This window comes from Puntigrus tetrazona, chromosome 18 (assembly GCF_018831695.1).
Source record: "Puntigrus tetrazona isolate hp1 chromosome 18, ASM1883169v1, whole genome shotgun sequence".
Taxonomy (NCBI): Eukaryota; Metazoa; Chordata; class Actinopteri; order Cypriniformes; family Cyprinidae; genus Puntigrus; species Puntigrus tetrazona.
Window position 1 is genome coordinate 18512838 of NC_056716.1, and position 11643 is coordinate 18524480.

General features: G+C 39.7%; 2 protein-coding genes across 3 annotated transcripts in view; one reads left to right on the top strand and one right to left on the bottom strand.

Annotated features, from left to right (window-relative positions):
* Positions 1–5399, bottom strand: part of pak1 (p21 protein (Cdc42/Rac)-activated kinase 1) — a 45419-nt gene extending 40020 nt beyond the window's left edge. Inside the window, exon 1 of one of the 2 annotated variants that reach the window (XM_043216862.1) lies at positions 5149–5399. The gene's annotated coding sequence lies outside the window, so the exon portion shown is untranslated. Of the gene's footprint in view, positions 1–4842; positions 5129–5148 lie in introns of those variants that run through there. The other variant, XM_043216863.1, reaches the window with a different exon arrangement.
* Positions 5400–7153: 1754 nt separating this feature from the next.
* Positions 7154–10727, top strand: aqp11 (aquaporin 11). The gene is made up of 3 exons (XM_043216920.1): positions 7154–8568; positions 9220–9336; positions 9665–10727. Exons 1-3 carry the CDS (start codon positions 7962–7964, stop codon positions 9775–9777), a joined length of 837 nt encoding a protein of 278 aa, XP_043072855.1. The 5' UTR covers positions 7154–7961; the 3' UTR covers positions 9778–10727.
* The last annotated feature ends 916 nt before the right edge of the window (positions 10728–11643 follow it).

Sequence of the window (11643 nt, forward strand, 5' to 3'; positions counted from 1 at the left end):
AGAAAGCTTCTTCAGATGGTTCTTCAAGGAACCATTTAGACAAAAAGATTCTTCTGTGGCATAGTGAAGCACCTTTATTATTAAGAATGTAAGATATATGGGTGACTTTTTCCATCAGTAGAACAGTAAAGAAGATTTAGGGCTGATATATCGCATGCTATAGTCATCTCGTCAGTAAGTAGTATGACTAGCGGTATATCTCCATCACTTCGTAAGTAAAGCCGATGACTACAGCATGCAGCGTATTGCCTAGCCTCAAGAACATTTAAGCTGAAACGGTGGTCCTAGGTGATTCATATAATGCAAGTCAATGGCTAGCCTCACTTTGTCAAAAAAGCAAGTAATTAACAAGTGGCTCCTCGTGACATATTAAGGTCTCATGAAGCAAAACGATCGGTCCGTGCAAGAAGCTGAAATCCATTATTACCTGTAATCCAGACAAAATGTCCGACGTGATGTCCGGTTCACAAACGAATCATTCTTTTGAACCGGTTCTTCGTAGTGAAGTAAATGAATCAGCTGAATCAATTTGAAAGAGTTCGTGGCTCAAGCGGCACAAGATACTCAATCGAAGCTCACTTTCAGATGTGTGACAGTCGCTCTGACTCAGAATGAGTCAATATACTGGCGTATCTGATCCCATGATGAACGAACTCACGCAGTGCTCCGGTTCCTCCAATAGTCACTGAACTGTGAACACAGTTCGACGCCGGAAGACCGCTGAAGAGCTGCTGACGTGAGCACGTGTCACTTGAATGAAGGGATAAAGTGAATGTTTCGATGGTTTTTCATGGTTTGCTTAAAAAGGTTAACTCGTGATCGCTTGTTTATTCACTTTATATGTTTTAGAGATCCATGTTTCACATAATTTCTGGGTGCAATAATAACATAACGGCATATGCAAGTACGCAAGTTGTGTTATGTAAAAAAAACTGTGAACTGAAATATTTTATTGCAAATCAGTCATCATTTCCCCTTTGCCTACGACTGGGTTACAGGTAGTGGTGTAAATAATGTAGAGTTTCTTTGCACAGATCAATTATTTAACTTCACAAGACCTAAGCGCAGGTATTAGTTTTGCATTCATGTACTTTTTTACTACTCTTCAGCTGCTGACTTGTATGAAATCACCAAGGACCATGCTTTGAGCTAAAAATCCTCTTTACTTCTACTGAAGAACAAAAGAGTCACCTAAATCTTTGACGGCAAAAATGTTTATTTTTGGAAGTTCATATTTGAACCATCCCTTTTTTAAAGCTACATGAGGTGCATTAACTAATAGAGAGGATGCAAGCACAAAACACATGCAACACTGTCTTCATGATGCCAACTGGTGTTTTAAGCACTTTTAAAGCGTTCTTGGTGGTTTCTGACCGTCCTGAGATTCGTGTGACGGGGAGGAAGGGCGAGGATGAGGAGGAATTGTGCTGAATGACAGTGTAAGAACAGGAAAAGCGGACTGAAACGCCGCTCATTTCTTCTGATCTCATTCGGGGCCTTGCTCTGAGACGATAACGTACAATGACAGGTATTGCATAACGATAAAAAAATCCAGGAAAACTGGGCCACAGGAACGCGAAATCAAAACCCACACGCATGCTGCAAACCCACTGAACCTTCAGAAGATACACGGGCTGGATTAGCCGAAGCAAATTAGGTTATACAATGCTGTTTGCGAACATTGCATCCAGTTCTTGTTACGCACATCCTGAGCAAAGGCAGTTGTTAAAATGCACAAAAAGTTTACTATGAACACACGTAACGACTCCAGTGCAATTACGAGATGCTCGTAACTTCATAAAAAAAGTTTTTCCGGCACCAATTAGGCATCGCTTATCTTTATAAACGTGGTTGAAGCTTAAGTTTCGTAATCGAAGCACAATGGACCGCTTTAAAAGATCAAGGGGAATCTCACTACTTATGAGACACCTTTAAGAAGTCACATGAAAACCGGCATCTGACCAGCGACACCAAAGGAGCGAGATCAGAAGCTTCCCACTCTTCCTGCGTGCTCATGCTTTTTCTTTAAGGACGTGACCCAGAGATTAAACCCCTTTTTATTCCCATCTCCGCAACGGTACAGAGTAGCTGCATTGTCCACTGCTGTAACTGGCTAACACGCTCCGCATTCTTGCTTTTGTTAGCAACACTCGCAGAGAGACCAGGAAAGAGAATATTCCCACATGCTTCCACTCGCATCAGTAACCTCCTTTTCTACTCTGCCGTGGTTCTTCCATTATTTCCATAAACAGATTATGAAAAGACCATCGCATGTTTTGTACGCTATTGTTCAAATGGTTTTTTTTCTTAAGCAAATATGCATTGAAATAAACAAAAGTGACATTTATAATGTTACAAAAGATTTCTACTTCAAATAAATGGCGTCCTTTTGAACTTTCTGTGCACCGGTGTATCCTGAATATAAAAATTTATCGGTTTCCACCAAAAAAAAAACTGCATGCTGGAATGTAATATCAGCATGTTGTTGAATATCCAGCTTTATATCACAGGAATAAATCGCAATTTAAAATGGACTGAAATAGAAACCAGATAACGCTCCAGCTTCATGACGAGTTTTGCATAGCCAACAGCATTTACATTTTCTTCGGAGATCTAGTTTGCAAAATATAACCTATTGTATCATCTAGTCTGTTGTTATACAAAAGCAGGACTGAAAAAAAAAAATCTGTGCATGAATGCACAAATTGTGCGTGTGCAGGCTAAAAAATAAAAATAAAATGTGCTATAGAAATATCCTCATCCAGATTTTATCTACAAGACCCCAGGTGTGCAATCTGACCTTTAAATGAAAAATTTCCACATCCTTCCACCACAAAACGCCAGATTCTCCGGGAGATGCATGATGTGCCCTAAAAAGCGAAGACAGACAATGCACGTGTCTCTTGCTTATCTTTCGAGGCTCTAAAACGGCAAATCTGTAACGATCGTAAAGTAGAGCGAGACACGCTCATGAAGTCACAGCAGTGTCTCGGAGCCAAACGCACATCTGCAGGGTGTGTGAGGGGGTGCTTGGGTTTCTGTCCCGTGTTTTGGGATGATAAACAGGGTGTTACTGAAACCATATGGTGATGTGTGGCCCAAGGGTGTGCTTACTTCACAATCACCGACCCCCACTTCACTCCGACGGCACAAACCCCCGATAAATGAATCCTATTTCCATCCACAGACCTGCATGCACCTTCAAGCAATTAGAGAAGCACGTGCAAAAATGCTTACATCACACCTAGACCAAATTAGATCGATAAGCGTTACAAAAAGCATGCAACACAATGATGCAATCTCGCCGCTAAAAATACCCTTAAACGATGACGACAACGCCACGAGAACGAAAATCCCTACACAAACTAGATCAGAGACTGACTGGAAGACACTTGGTTGGTAGAGAATGCAGAAGCGATGCATTAGAGCCGTTACCTCGTTACCTTTTAAGTGCACGCGTGAGGTGTGTTCTGCAGGCCCTTCAGATATCAGGGCCTGGTGCAATATCCCGGAAGAAACGCACGCTTGACTTAACTGGTTTAAGGATTTTGTTGATACACGTGACCCAAATCAGTCCAAAGCGAACTGAACCGCTGCCCGCCACACTTACACTATCATCCACGGATCACACAGATCAGTCATCTCTAATGAAACCACATTAACAACAGCGCCGCAATAAAACCACACGAATGACCCTAAAGACTTCAATCCGAATTTATGCTTCTTAATAAACGCGCTTACAAAAGCTTCCCAATATTAAGAGCCCGCGTGTTTTATTGTCATTATATTCCATGCAAACGGAGCCAAACGCACTCCGTAGCCCAATTTAGTTCAACCACCGAAAAGGTTAGAAAATCCTGAAGGAATGCTAATGGTATTAAGATCATAATTTGGACACAGTCCAAAGGATCCAATAAGAACCAAACGCCCCGGAAAACCTGCATTTCTAAACATATTTAGATTCTTGCCATATTTCAGGCATATATACAATAACCATTAGCATTCCTGTATTATTTTTTGACTACGGATTTCTCATTGGTCCAGTCTGAACACAACGACAGTCAAGGGCTGCTTTACACGCCCAGCACTGTAAATACTGAATGAGCATTTTCAGGCTGCTGGGTAACAGTTGAGTAATATTTTAACAGTTAAACGCATGTGTTTTGAGTCACCAAAGAGCCAACGATATTCTTAAATAATCTTAAATAAATTTGCAAACCACTCCAAAAAGAGAAACACACAACAGCAGCTGCATGTCTTATGATAACAAAACTACTAATAAAAAAAAAAACTGATTTAAGATCAATTATTAACATACATCGAATGTATTTTATATTTAATTAAATGAAAAAGGAGTTAATTACATATGTCAACTAAAACATTTGTATCGCACACAAATAATGTCTTAATATTACATATATATGATTATTATATTAAAAATAAACATTGTAATTAGAATTATTATTTAACTAATAACAATAGTAAATAATAGTAATAAAAACAACATTATTTTTAATTATATTGAATAAGTAACACAGACATTATTAATAATGTTATAATAAGTATTTAAAAATAAAAGTAAATAAACAAATAATAATAATAATAATAATAATAGAAAACATGCCACATTATATATATATATATATATATATATATATATATATATATATATATATATATATATATATATAGTTTTATTAACATTTAGATTATTGCAATTGTTTTAATATACCATTACACATAGCGAATACTACAAATATTACACAAAGATCGATGTCATTATTATGATCATCCAACAAGCATATATTTGGATGTGGTTAGATTGTATTGAAGCGAGCATACCTTGTGTTGGAGGCACATGTAACTCAAGCACACATCAGACGCTGTTATTTGATCTCAAAGCACATAAACGCCGAGAAGAATCACTATAATCAGAGCGAATCCCGCTGATAAAGCCACATCCACATCCGAGCGCTGTCTTTGATGAATAAGCAGCTCTTCTTCCTCTGTCTGCTCTCCACAGACACGCGCCCCACGCCAGCCAGTGCGTCTCCGCGTCACGCGAGATCCCGCTGAACGCGAACGCGAACGCGAGTGCGGCGCGGCGCGGCGCGTCACGGCGGTGAAGAGCAGGCGGCGCGCACTCACCTCTGTCCAAAGACGCGAATGTGATTTCCCCGAGCGGACTCTCCCTCTCTCCGACGCGCGTTCAGCGGCTCTCCGCGCTCATGAGCTCCGGCGTTCTCCGCTCCGTCGGTCTGTCGCGCCGCTGCTGCTGTAGAGACGCACACAAACCTGCTGCGTGAAGCGCCGCCCACGCGCGATCCCACTGGACGCGGTTCCCCACGCAGCGCTGCGCTCACGAGACGCGTCACCTGCGCCAGTGGAGGAGGAACATGCAATATTAAAGACACCACATGCCTGATCTCTCACCAGACCACTCTACATATCTGCCTCAGAAATAACAGGGACGCGGCCTAGACGCACACAGACAGACAGACAGACAGACAGACAGACAGATAGATAGATAGATAGATAGATAGATAGATAGATAGATAGATAGATAGCAGACAATCAGACAGATAGGTATATAGCAGATAAACAGACAGACAGACAGATAGATAGATAGACAGCTATACAACCAGATAGATAGATAGATAGATAGATAGATAGATAGATAGATAGATAGATAGATAGATAGATAGATAGATAGATAGATAGATAGATAGATAGATAGATAGATAGATAGATAGATAGATAGATAGATAGACAACCATACAACCAGATAGATAGAAAGCGGGTAGATAGATTCAAATGATATATTATTATATAATAGTATTATTATAATATTATTACAATATATACATTTTTTTCCAAAAACAATTTTTTTTATTGTGCATTCCAGTTAATCTCAATTAAAGTGTTGTGTATGTATTATATTACTAATTTTCTAAAATAAAAATATAAATTACAACATATATGTGTGTGTGTGTGTGTGTGTGTGTGTGTGTGTGTGTGTGTGTGTGTGTGTGTGTGTGCGTGTGTGCGCGTGCGTTAATATATAGATTACTGGGTTCATCTTTAGTGATGTCATGGAAACTCCATTTCTAAGTACATCAGCGCCCTCTGCAGGTAATTATCAGACAACGGACTGGTTTTTATTATTATTGACAATATGCACAATGCTGCATCACAATAGCCATAACTAAAATATAACACCAAAACAAACACCACGCACTATACAGAAGTAGAAATATGCATGCAATTCATAACTGTGTGGGTGGTTATGTATTTACAAGTGTGTAGTTTACAAATGTACAATCTAAAGATTCTGTGTATAAATATGGGGTAGGGTTATGTTATTAATGCTTAATGCATTTTTCATGCTGAATATAGAATATAGTGTGGGAAAACCGATTCCAGTCAGAAGGCAATATTTTAAAGAAAGATTTTTGATTTATTAGACATTATGTACATGCATATCTATTTTTTAAATCTGCGATACTATAATAATCTTTTAGTTTTTGCCCAGATCACCATGACTCATAAGAACAGTGACTCATAGTGACTTGCAGTATTCATGACCTACTGTCTGGACACCATCATCTCTCTGATAAGACACGGGTTCGTTTTTATGATTACAATTATTATTTAAATATGTTTGTGTTATCTGATTAGATGCAGTGTTGGCGAACAACTTAATAATTTATTTACAAGATAATCTAGTTGCTAAGAAAAAAGTTTGCTACAGTTTAAAATTACGGCTCTTTATGAAAATGTTAATGAATACAAAAGGGGTTACATCTAAATATTTTCACACGCATACGAAAATTATTGATATGTTGTTGTTGTTGTTGTTGTTGTTTTTATAAATTGCATGCTTTAAAATTTGAGACACCAATGCTTCATGGGTATAGGACACATGCTTATTTAACTGTTTGTGTTTATGTATTATTTTTAAAAGATAAACAGTGTATTTTTAGATGCAAGTCTTTAGCTGTACGCTAAAATTTGATTTCAAGTACGCTACCATAGCTATTAAATGGTTTCTTGTTACAATTTTAATCTGTATTTAATCTCAGAATATCCCAAAGTAAAATAAAAAAGGTGCTAAAGCCCGATTTTGTGGTGGCTGTGCTTATAATCTCAATTCAAGAAACGAAAACATTTTGAAAATGTGACATCTGTCTGCTTTAAAGTTTGAAAATCAAACCCAGTTGAAATCATTCGCTAGTAATTGAGAAAAGTAATTAAATGTAATCAATTACATTACGTTACATTTACAAGGCAACTTGCAATTCATAACCTATTACATTTCCCAACACTGATTATAGTTTTTATATGATATTTTTATTCTTATATGTTATATTATGTCACATTATATATTTTAAAAGAGCTTATGCTTCTGTTAAAATTAAAGCTTGGGAATGTTTAATCCTGTGATCTCTGGCAACCCTGGACAAAGTTCTCCCAGCTGACGAATCAGTTACGACGATAAAGGCTGCCTCATGAATATTAATGAGATTGTGTCCTCTGACTTTGTGGGCGCTTTTAAATTGCTGGGCAATCAAAACGATCCACACCTAGCCCCACCCCCACACCTACGTCACAACGACGCCAGCCAATCAGGGGACACGGTCTAAAAACGCCTCGATCTGGTAACTCCTATTTACTTTTCTGCAGAGACATCCCCTGCGTCCCAAAGCTCCGCCCTAAACAGCATTGAAAATATCACATATACTATAATATAATTATATCACATATGATTTAGAATGGATGGTATTCACAAGTTGCGTGTCTGTTCACTCCAGGAAGTCTCTAGCATCATTTTTTTAATATTCACGAGCCAAAGTTTTTGCACTGATTGACTCGAAGTGGGCGGGGTTATCTGGCGGAGAGGCGTGGCCGTGGTAAAGTTGCCTGACCGGATCAGAGTTTAACGCGATTATTCGGAGGATGCGATGGCAGAGATGGCCGATCTCTCCGTCTCCCTGTCCGTCCTGCTGGGGATTGTAGTTCTTAGCGAAGCGGCGAGGAGAACGGCTTCGCATCTATTCCCAAAACGAAAGTGGACCGTCTACGCGCAGGAGCTGATCTCCACGTTTCAGCTGTGCGCATGCACGCACGAGTTAAAGCTGCTCGCGGATGTGGGCGGACTGGAGCCGCGGGTCGCGCTGACGCTCACGTTCCTCGTCTCGGTGGTCCACGGACTTTCATTCCGCGGCGCGATCTGCAACCCGACCGGCGCTCTGGAGCAGCTCTGCCTCGGGACTCTGACGCGGCGATGCGCGCTGACGCGGATCTCGTGCCAGCTGATCGCGGCGGAGGTGGCGCGGCGCGTCATGCCGCGCGCTTGGGCGCTGACGCTCTCTGACCTGCACGCGCGGCACTCGCGGACGGGCTTTGCGTGCACGACCAGCCCCGTTAACGCGCCTCTGCCGCAGGCCGCCGCGGTGGAGCTGGGCTGCGCGTTTGTGATGCACACGGCGGCGTTTAACGTGGAGAAGGTGGAGGAGAAATATCGCGTTCCTGCGATAGCTGCTGTCATCACTGTACTAGTCTATGCAGGTGTGTTCACTGACCACAGCTAACTACCACAATACTATGAGCTGAGCAAGTGTTCTTACCTTCAAAATCAGCTGTCTAGAATATATATGCTATTTATATAATATGAGATCTCATATATATATATATATATATATATATATATATATATATATATATATATATATATATATATATATATATATATATATATATATATACATATATATATATATATGTATATGAGATCTCATATAAATAGTATATTCATCTCATATATATCTACAATAATTTTTTATCGTGCATTGTATCTATAAACATATCCATTTAAATAGGAAGATATCTGTAATTTTTTTCTGTCGTTCATTCTGTCATTATTTTTATATTGTTCATTCTATCTCTAAAAATATCTACTTCTATAGAAAAATATCTGTAAATGTTTTTCTGTAGTTCATTCTGTCATATTTTTTTATATTCTTTATTCATTTTATCTACAAAAATATCTATGTAGAAAAATACCTGTCAATATTTTTCTGCAGTTAATTCCGTCATAATTCTTTATATTTATATATTTATGTAAAAAAAATATCTTTTTTTATCTAGAAATATATCTATCTATCTATCTATCTACATATACATACATCTCATTGTTTTTCTGTGCTGTACTTTGTGAAGGCGGTCATCTCACTGGTGCTGTGTTTAACCCGGCCCTGGCGTTCTCCATACAGTTCTCCTGTCCCGGGAACAGCGTGCTGGACTACATCGTAGTGTACTGGATCGGACCAATACTGGGTGAGCACGAGTATTTGTGATACAACATTAACTTTGACCTTTGACTCCCTACTCAGCCAGTTCCGCTAGGAAAACACGTGCAGTCTATCCTGTCAAACGAGTGTAACAGCAGGCCGATCAATAAAACGTCATTAGTGCCAGAGGACGATCACATCTGCATGACGAACAACACGAAACGTCCGAGAATCATTTATGCGACGCGTGTTCGTTTGCTCACAAACGCAACCTGCGTAATCTACGATAATGCATCCGCTTATTAATAACAGCCTTGAGAAGTACAGCGGCGTTTCTCCACCAGGATTTTCATGCTTTCCCACTTGTCCTACAGGCATGACAGGCGCTCTGCTGCTCTTTGACAAGCTGATCCCCGCCGTTTCAGGGAAAAACGCAACTCCGGGGCGCCTGAACTCCAACGGACTCGGGACTAAAAAGATGAAGTGAATTACATACTGTGAACATACACTGTCATTCTCCAAGCAATAACCAGTTTCTGCAGGTTTTAAAAGGTCTTAATTTGTCCCTCTCTAGGCCTAAAAAGGTCTTAAATCAGAGCAAGAACGTCTTAAGTGCGTGACGTGAATGAACATCTTCCTCTGTATTTTAAAAACACATATTTAAACGCCCTTAAATCAGGATATACTTACTTAAGATGCAAATTCTCGGTTTCTGAGAAACCGCAGAAAAATCTGTTAACGGGGCGTGAAAACTTTTCCGTTTGAATTAAGTCGATTTTTCTAGATAATCGTAAACTCACTTATTTGGATCAACTTCTCAGAAACTGATATGCAGCTATCTGGCTTATCAAAGTGCATTCATTTGCACTAACAAGTCCATACCGAACCATTCCTTCATTAGTTTAGTCTTAAACGTGTCTTCATAAAACCTGCAGAAACTCTGAACGACGAAACTGAAGGGCCATTTATGTCGTTTTTTTTTTTTTTAGGAGGTTTTCGGTGAAATCTTAAATGTCTTTTTTTTATTTATTTTTTTAAATAAGAACGTGCACGATTCATCTGTAAAGACGGACATAAAGCTGCAGCAACATTCATAAAAAGCACAAGAATCAACTGGAAATTCAACTTTTTTTATAAGTTAAATCACATTTTAACATTCCTGTAATAAGAGACCTGAAGTGTTCGAATACTACTTGGTGTTACGTTCTACTAGCGATGGTTCTTATCTAGTGATAGGTAGATGTTATAATAGTACTAGTAATCTTAAGCACAGTTTTGCAGTGCCTTTGGATAATTCTGGGTAAAATAACCTGGAAAGACCAGACTGGATTGAATGCAGCGAATGCAGAATGTATTATAATATGGGATAAAAACACACTCACGTATGAGGAATCGAACAAAGCAGTGTGCTTGTAAATAAACTTTACATAAAAAGCACGTGGCTCGGTGGTTATTTAACCTGAAAGGACAAAAGGGTCGTTGTGAAATGGCTTCTGACGGACCTTTGACCTTTTGCGAACTGATAAGTGTTATGGCTATTTGTTTTTCACTACAGCGCGCGACTGAAAGCAAGCAAAAAACTGAGACGCAGCTTGCGTAACGGCGTTGACTCGATGAACTCCGACGTGCCGTCAAACTCCAGCTTTAAAGGAACGGCTCGCCCGGAAATCACAAATTTGGTCCTCACCCTCGGGCCGTCCAAGACGTAGGCGAGTCTGTTTCTTCTGTAGATTTGGAGGAATCTCGCTCAGCGACGAACGCTCCGCAGCGAACGGGTGCCGTCAGGATGAGAGTCGCAACAGATGCTAAAAACGCAATAATCCACAAGACATAAACCGTGTATAAAAAACGTTTAATACTTCTACTTCCTCCGGTCCAAAAAGTCCATCTGGTGAGAAACGCGGGACTCTCATTCTGACGGCACCCATTCGCTGCAGAGGATCCGTAATGCAATGCCACGGTTCTCTAAATCTGTTCCCATGAAGACGCGAACTCAAAATCGTGGACTGTCTGAGAGGGAGTTAAATTGAAGCAAACGATCGTTTTTAGGTGCATCTTGCGTCTGGGTGCTGTAAACGGATTAATCATTTCAAGTTTTCTTGATAAGTGAAACACACCAATGATGGGATTTTTAGCAGAGTCACGAGACAATCACGAGCGAGATCATCTCGGCACGCTCGAGACCCAAGAGAATAAGTGCGGAGGTCATTTAGAGGTCAACAGATCTGTTAGTTTAGATATATATAGATATATAGTAGATTTCTGAAACATTTTGCCCTTGTGCAAGACTGGGCCTGCTCTGTGTGTCATTAGGACCAAGTCATAATTAATAGATAGAAATAAACTCCAGCAC

Coding starts and splice junctions, on each gene's coding strand:
- aqp11 (XM_043216920.1), top strand. CDS start 7,962: ATGGCAGAGATGGCCGATCTCTCCGTCTCCCTGTCCGTCCTGCTGGGG. Junction 8,569..9,219: donor CACTGTACTAGTCTATGCAG/GTGTGTTCACTG, acceptor TACTTTGTGAAG/GCGGTCATCTCACTGGTGCT. Junction 9,337..9,664: donor CTGGATCGGACCAATACTGG/GTGAGCACGAGT, acceptor CTTGTCCTACAG/GCATGACAGGCGCTCTGCTG.